This window comes from Rhincodon typus, chromosome 20 (assembly GCF_021869965.1).
Source record: "Rhincodon typus isolate 14 chromosome 20, sRhiTyp1.1, whole genome shotgun sequence".
Lineage (NCBI taxonomy): Eukaryota > Metazoa > Chordata > Chondrichthyes > Orectolobiformes > Rhincodontidae > Rhincodon > Rhincodon typus.
The window spans coordinates 12,628,223-12,636,737 of record NC_063351.1 but is presented as its reverse complement, the minus strand read 5'-3'; the positions used below and the strand labels follow the sequence as shown (position 1 = coordinate 12,636,737).

At 47.2% G+C, this 8,515-nt stretch overlaps 1 protein-coding gene across 1 annotated transcript in view; it reads right to left on the bottom strand.

Annotated features, from left to right (window-relative positions):
• The window catches only part of LOC109929470 (interferon-induced protein with tetratricopeptide repeats 5-like), a 19,777-nt gene extending 11,583 nt beyond the window's left edge, over positions 1-8,194 (bottom strand). Inside the window, exon 1 of the mRNA XM_020529145.1 lies at positions 7,893-8,194. Coding sequence (XP_020384734.1) covers positions 7,893-8,194 — 302 coding nt within the window. The remainder of the gene's footprint in view (positions 1-7,892) is intronic.
• Between the last annotated feature and the right edge of the window lie 321 nt (positions 8,195-8,515).

Below are 8,515 nucleotides of genomic sequence, written 5' to 3'. Positions count from 1 at the left end.
GGGTGTGGTGGGGTTGGATGGGAGTGTGGAGCTGACAAGGGAGTCACGGAGAGAGTGGTCCCTCGGAAAGCAGATAAGGGTGGGGAGGGAAAAATGTCTTTGGTGGTGGGGTCGGATTGCAGATGGCGGAAGTGTCGGAGGATGATGCGTTGGATTCGGAGGTTGGTGGAGTGGTACGTGAGGACCTGGGGGATTCTGTTTTGGTTGTTGTTGCGGGGAGGGGGTGTGAGGGATGAGTTGTGGGAAATGCAGGAGATACGGTCGAGGGCGTTCTCGACCGCTGTGGAGGGGAGGTTGCGGTCCTTGAAAAACGAGGACATCTGAGATGTACGGGAGTGGAATGCCTCATCCTGGGAGCAGATGCGGCGGAGGCGAAGGAATTGGGAACAGGGGATGGCATTTTTGCAGGAAGTTGGTGGGAGGAGGTGTACTCTAGGTAGCTGTGGGAGTCGGTGGGCTTGAAATGGATATCGGTTTCTGGGTGGTTGACCGAGTTGGAGACAGAGAGGTCCAGGAAGGAGAGAGAGGTATTAGAGATGGTCCAGGTGAACTTAAGGTTGGGGTGGAAGGTGTTGGTGAAGTGGATGAACTGTTCGAGCTCCTCGTGGGAGCACGAGGCAGCGCCGATACAGTCATCAATGTAACGGAGGAAGAGGTGGGATTTAGGGCCAGTGTAGCTACGGAAGAGGGATTGTTCCACGTAACCTACAAAGAGGCAGGCATAGCTTGGGCCCATGCGGATACCCATGGCCACCCCCTTTGTCTGTAGGAAGTGGGAGGAATTGAAAGAGAAGTTGTTGAGGGTGAGGACGAGTTTGGCTAAGCGGATGAGGGTGTCAGTGGAGGGGGACTGGTCGGGCCTGCAGGACAGGAAGAAGCAGACGGCCTTTAGGCCATCTGTATGGGGAATGCAGGTGTATAGGGACTGGACGTCAATGGTAAAGATGAGGTGTTGGGGACCGGGGAATTGGAAGTTTTGGAGGAGGTGGAGGGCGTAGGTGGTGTCACGGACGTAGGTAGGGAGTTCCTGGACCACGGGGGAGAAAATGGAGTCGAGATAGGTGGAGATAAGTTCGGTGCGGTAGGAGCAGGCGGAGACAATGGGTCGACCAGGGCAGTCAGGTTTGTGGATTTTGGGAAGGAGATAGAAGCGGGCGGTGCGGGTTTGGGGAACGATGAGGTTGGAGGGTGTGGGTGGGAGGTCACCTGAGGTGATGAGGTTGTGGATGGTTTGGGAGATGATGGTTTGGTGCTCGGGGGTGGGGTCGTGATCGAGGGGGCGGTAGGAGGAGGTGTCGGAGAGTTGGCGTCTGGCCTCGGTGATGTAGAGGTCAGTGTGCAATACTACAACCGCGCCTCCCTTGTCCGCGGGTTTTATGGTGAGGTTGGGATTGGAGCGGAGGAAGCAGAGGTCTGCACGTTCTGCGGGGGAGAGGTTGGAGTGGGTGAGAGAGGTGGAGAGGTTGAGGCGATTGATGTCTCGATGGCAGTTGGAGATGAAGAGGTCGAGGGAGGATAGGAGGCCTTGGGGTGGTGTCCAGGAGGAGGGGGTGTGTTGGAGGCGGGAGAAGGGATCAGTAGAGGAAGGGTTAGGCTCACGGTTGAAGAAGTAAGCACGGAGGCGGAGGCGGCGGAAAAACTGCTCAATGTCCAAACGTGACCGGTATTCATTGATGTGTGCGTGGAGGGGGACAAAGGTGAGCCCTTTACTGAGGACTGACCGTAAGCTTCAAAATCTCCCCTCCCCCTACCGCATCCCAAAACCAGCCCAGCTCGTCCCCACCTCCCTAACCTGTTCTTCCTCCCACCTATCCCCTCCTCCCACCTCAAGCCGCACCCCCATTTCCTACCTACTAACCTCATCCCGCCCCCTTGACCTGTCCGTCCTCCCTGGATTGACCTATCTCCTCCCTACCGCCCCACCTACACTCACCTTTACTGGCTCCATCCCCGCCTCTTTGACCTGTCTGTTTCCTCTCCACCTATCTTCTCCTCTATCCATCTTCTATCCGCCTCCCCCTCTCTCCCTGTTTATTTCAGAACCCCCTTCCCCTCCCCCATTTCTGATGAAGGGTCTAGGCCCGAAACGTCAGCCTTCCTGCTCCTCTCATGCTGCTTGGCCTGCTGTGTTCATCCAGCTCTACACCTTGTTGTCTCGAAGTCATTTCCTCAACTTGTTTGGCAAGTGAAATGAGGAAACGAAACGAAAGAGCAACTTTTCAATGCGGGACTGGTACCAAGAAAGTACCCATTGTGCGTTAGCATGGAACTCCATGTAGTCTAATTTAATAGCTTTGGTCAGCAGGAAAATATCACTTAGCTCAAATAGCCCAAGCTTTTTTTTGTTGAACTCATTATGTCTCCTCCCTTATTCAGTTCCCATTTTTTTTTAACACATTGTTGTATTTGCTTTAATGAAAATCACTTCGTTGTGGACGGCATCTCACTTATTTCTGAGACAGAATGCACCATTCTCTTGGCTCAATGTGTACAGGGAACCTGTCGGCACATCAGCCTTTCCCTGATGCTCATTAATGATTAGCTTCCACATCCATAGCTCCAGGGCTACTGGGCGATTTGAAGATATCCTCTTCCACACCGCCCACCTATCCCCCACGACATAATATTAATTTCACTGACTTTAACCTCACTCATCTCTCATGGACCAGGTACAGGCGGAATGGTTTATTTCCACGCTGTAAATACTTTGTAGTATTTTAGGAACAAAGACAAAGTTGCTGGAAAAGCTCAGCAGGTCTGGCAGCATCTGTGGAGGAGAAAACAGCGTTAACGTTTTCTGAGGAAGGGTCACCGGACCCGAAACGTTAACTCTGTTTTCTCCTCCACAGATGCTGCCAGAGCTGCTGAGCTTTTCCAGCAACTTTGTTTTTGTTCCTGATTTACAGCATCCGCAGTTCTTTTGGTTTTTTTGTAGTATTTTGCTTGTTTAACGGGAACCTGAGTTTGCCTTGAACAGTCAAGGGGAATGAGGATGGGAGGGTGGAGTGAGTGTGTGGGGAATTAAAGAGAGATCGAAGCGAGCGGATGATGAAGACATTCTGTCAAGCGAACGCTCCATCTGCATTAGGTCTGTGCAGGCTGGAGTAACTGGCACTATGGACAGTGAATAGAATAAACTGTAGCAAAAGCAGCACAAATAATGATACACAAGAACATATGAATTGGAGCAGAAGTGGGCCATTTATCTCCTTGAAGCTGCTCTGCCGTTAGTTAAGATCAGGGTTGATCTGATTTGTCTGCTACTTCCCATCTCGCACTTAAACCCTTGCTAGTTAAGAATCTAGAGATTACAAGACCTGCAGATGCTGGAATCAGAGAGAACACAGTGTGGAGCTAGAGGAACACAGCATGCCAGGCAGCATCAGAGGAGCAGGAAAGTTGATGTTTCGGGTAGGGACCCTTCTTCAGAAATGGGGAGGGCGAAGGGAGCTCAGAAATAGAGAGAGGAGGGTGTGGGGCTGGGGAAGATAGGTGGGATGGTGATAGGTGAGTGCAGGTAGGGAGTGGTGGCGATTGGTCAGTGAGGTGGGAGGAGCGGTTAGGTGGGAGAGAAGATGGACAGTTTGTGTCAGGTCAAAGAGGTGGGGATGAGAGGGAGGGTTGGTCATAGGTTAAGGTTGGAGGTGGGGAGATTTTGAAACTAGTAAAGTCCACATTTAGGCCATTGGGTTGTAGGCTCCTGAGGTAGAATATGAGGTGCTGCTCCACCAGTTTGCGGGTGGTGTCGTTGCAACACTGGAGGAGGTCCAGGATGGACATGTCATCCAGGGAGTGGGAGGGGGAGTTGAAATGGTTTGCGACCAAAAGGTTTTGTTGTTTGTTGCGTACAGAGTGCAGATGCTCTACGAAATGGTCTCTGAGCCTCCACTTGGTCTCTCCGATGCAGAGGAGGCCACATCGGGAGCAGCGAATGCAATAGACCACGTTGATGGATGTGCAGGTGAACGCCTGTCTAATGTGGAAGGTTTGTTTTGTGCCTTGAATGGAAGTGTCGGGGGAGGTGTAGGGGCAGGTGTAGCACTTCCTGCGGTTGCAAGGAAAGGTGCCGGAGGTGGTGGGGCTAGTGGGGAGTGTGGAGCGGACGAGGGGGTTGTGGAGAGAGCAGTTCCTATGAAAGACAGATAGGGGTAGCTCTGTTCTGTTTTGACATCATTCAAAAAGAGGCCGAGTCTCATGTTTGCAGAATTAAAGAGATTGAGAGTGAGTTGCAGAGCTGGTGCAGTGACACTGGAGTCATCTGCAAACTGTAGATCATGTATGTCTACAGTGGTCAGTTCAGTTTTGGTCACACAGGCAACTGAGGATTAAGAGTTGTTTATCTAGCTTGTATTTGACACTCACAGCAAAGGACAAATGATCTTTAATGAGGAGAATAAGCACTGTCAGATGGTTGGTTAACAGTATGGGGCTAACATTCAACTTTGCTCCTCATTGGTATGGATTTGAAGGTGACTATTTCAGATCCCCTCACACTGGACAGTAGTGGTCATATTACGAAAGCAGTGACAAGATTGTGATGAAGTTACTTGGACACTTAAATCTTTGGAGCATAATCCACAGAGCCTCATGATTTACTGAGCCAAATATTTTAGCCAGGTGGATGAAGACAATGAGGAGTTCCCACTTTTACTCTCGACATTTTCTTGGATTTGTCTGGAAACAAAGATGATGTCAGAGGCTCCTCGAGAAGGGCTTTAGATCTTTGACGCCATGTCAATTTCAGTTCAGAATCAGACTTAGTTATTGATGGTTACATGAGCTTGTCTCAATCTGATCAGATAAAAATGCTTTTCCCTTTCCTTACAACTACGTTAGTCCAAGAAAGACCCCAGGTCTTCAATTCAGATACTGGAAGATGAATATTGGTAGTCCATTTTTATTGATAATCCATGTTTTACTAATAGTGTTATCAAGCATTTGCCTGGATGGGTGCAGCTCCAACAACATTCAAGAAGCTTCACACCATCCAGGACAAAGCAGCCCACTTGTTTGGCACCATATTCACAAACATTCACTCCCTCCACCATCAACATTCAGTATTAGCAGTGTGTACCATTTACAAGATGCACTGCTGAAATTCACCAAGGCTCCTTAAACAGCACTTTCCAAACATAGAAACATAGAAGATAGGAGCAGGAGGAGGCCATTCGGCCCTTCGAGCCTGCTCCGACATTCTTCATGACCGTGACTGATCGTCCAACTCAACAGTCTGCTTTCTACTCATAAGCTTTGATCCCATTCACCCCAAGTACTATACATATAGTCGCCTCTTGAATACATTCAAAGTTTTGGCATCTACTATTTGCTGTGGTAATGAATTCCACAGTCTCACCATTCTTTGGGTGCAAACCCACAGCCACCACCATCTAGAAAGAAGAAGGCAGCAGATACATGGAAACACCACCACCTGCAAGTTCCACTTCAAGCCAGTCACCATTCTGACTTGGAAATATATCACCATTTCTTCACCATTTCTGGATCGAAATAATTATATTGTGGATTGACCTACAGCACATAGACTGCAACATTTCAAGAAGGCAGCTCACCATCAGCTTCTCAAGGGCAAATAGAAATGGGCAATAAATGCTGGTCCAGCCAGGGACACCCATGTCCCATGGTTCATTTTTGAAAATTACATAATTTTGATTTCAACATAGTGTGAGATATTGTATTATGATTCTCTTTACTAACTTACTCAAAAGTGCTCTATGTTTACTATACAGCGTTTCCATTCACTCATTCATAATTCTTTACTAACTCACTCATAAGCATTCTATGTTGACTATACTGCACTTCCATTCACTCACTCATAAAACCGTGCTTTTGTACTAGATTTTACTCTTACAACTAAATAAACTAAATTAAACATCCCTTCCCAGGCTGCCAACACATTACTGTTTCTTTACACTTTCAATAGTTATTGTCCCCATGCTGCAATCAGCATTTAGACCTGTTTCTATATCAAAGGCTACCCCTGAATAAGTGTTTATACTGTAACCTACTCAGAACAATGCCACCCCCCACTGTCATGTCTTCATAACACACTTGAAACTATGGAACTATAATAATAATTAGTCCTTAGTAACTATCTCTCAGGATCTGAATAGTCTGCAGGATATTAGTTTCCTCCACCAGAATGTCCCTACAGTCTCAGAGTGGCAGGAAAGTTGATGTTTCAGGTCAGGTTCCAGCTCCACACTGTGTTATCACTGACTCCTGCATCTGCAGTTATTACTATCGCTGTCCCTACAGTCTGCTGCTTTTTATCTCTTTGAAATGTCCTTATACACTACCTATTTCTATAACACTGTGCTACCTATTTCTAGCTTTTATTTAGGACTACCATCTTGTAATACACATATCATTTCTCACTTATTTAGATCATACAGGTCTAGTATTTTTACCAACATTACTAACTTTAAGGACAAAACAAGTAATACCTCCTTAAGGAGGTATTTAAGGAGTAATTATGCAAGCTCAGACCAGACAGACATTCTAATCCCATCAGGAGTAACAGCCAGCATTTAGCAAGTGCTTAAACCATTACCTGCTTCCCCAGGACAGATGTCACGCAAACTTGTGTACAATAGATACAACGATGTGGTACCATAGTGCTAAAATCTTAATGTATGTAAAAACTGTGTATAAAAGAAGTGACTGTAAAACTGTACTTGGGATTCTATTGCCGTCTTGAACTGTGCCACTGCAGATGCTCAATAAAGAGGCTATTTTTGCCACTCACTGATCTCGGTTGCTATTGAACACGATCCCATAACTTGACGTGTTCTCATTCTCCCTTCTATTGGGAGTTTGGTTTCATGATTCTGGGGTCAGCATGTCAATTCCGCTCCTGTGTCCAAAAGGCACTCAATGTCCAGGTCGCCCACCCTCATGCTCACAAACCGTCCATTTCCCCTCTGCTGGCCAGTGGAGTGTAAAAGAGCATGGGGTGGGCTCTCTCAGTTTTGTGTCATCTTCAGCAACTCCTGCTGCTGCTGGGTGTTTCGCTCTTTAAACTGCTCTGGGAGATTGGTCTTACTCTGAGTTTTTGGGGTCTCCTCATCCTTATTGCTTATTGCATGACTTAGCCCTTTTCCCCTTTGCCAGCACCCACTGGCCCAGTGGCCTTCCTTCCCACAGACGAAACACTTCCCTGGGCATTTGTCTTGGGTCTGTCCAGGTTTGCTGGGGGTCTGTCCCATTTGTCCTGTCTGTAGGGCTAACGATTTGGCACCCATATCTCAACTGAGCGGTGGACTCGGTCCACCAGCTCATAATAACTAGTCCCCCTCTGGTCCCAGTCTGCTTTGGTGAACTTTAGCATCTTAGTAAGCTCAGGTTTAAGTCTGGCCACAAAAGTGGATTTCAGTGGGCCGTAATCACAACCTTCAAAATCCCTATCGTCCTGCACATTTGGGACTCCTGCACACTCTTTCCAGGTCATTCTAAATCTTTCTTTGTATTCTGCAACTTCTGCTGAAGCTTTTTGACAGCAAAACTTGACTTTTGTCCAATCAGTCTTAGGTGGAGTTATGCCCCTGTAACCAGTATCTTCTTGCTATCCAGCCCAGCTTGCAGCTCCTGCTCATACTCTCCAAGGGCATCTCTGACTGCCTCATGGAGAAAACGTCCTTCTGTTTTAGTGACAATGACATGTTCCAGGGATGGGACCTGTATATTCCCCTTAACCAGTCTAGCTTTTCCCATGTCTTTATTAGCCCCTTCTTTGGGTGAGGCATTTCTTTAAACCACCTATCTATGTTTCCAGGGGTTACAGGTCCATGTACAGTGTGTTGTTTGGTCTGTTTTACTGGAACATCCAACTCAGTGCCATCCTCTAACCTTTGCCTTACCACTTTCTCTATTTTTACCTTCTTGGTTTTAAGAGATTGTAAAAGTGGTGCCAGGATATACAGCCCTCATCGCTTTCACTGCTAGAGGGTGCATCACTTTTATCTCTCTGTTTCCCAAGGGCGATAGCTTGTTTTTGCTGAACCACTTCCTGGATGTCGCGGGTAGTTGGATACAAATTCTGTATGGGCTTGGGAACTGGGGAAGAAACGGACAGTACTGTTATCTCATCCTTCACATTCTTGTTTTCTTCCTCAAACTCCCAATTTTTAAGTTCATCTTTTTCCCATTTTGGTCTCTCCTTTTGTAGCTGTGTATGCATTGCTTTTAATTGCTCTTTAAGATTGTTTTAATCCATGATCATGGGCTGATCAAGACATGATTTCATTCCTTTGGCAAATTTGTCCCATTAACTCAAGGGACCATTTAGCTCTGTCTTTATCTTTCTGTTGGGTGGATTTTCCCCAGACCTGTTACATGTCCACTGTCCTTTGGGAATATTGTATTTCTGCCCGATTTTGGTTAGGGTTTTCCCTAACGAGAACTTTACTTCAACGTAGCTTTGTAACTGCCGCAGCATTTCTCCCTCAGTTAAGTCAGGAGGGGCCAGCCCACCTTTGGAGGTCATAGGCAGCTTACTGGG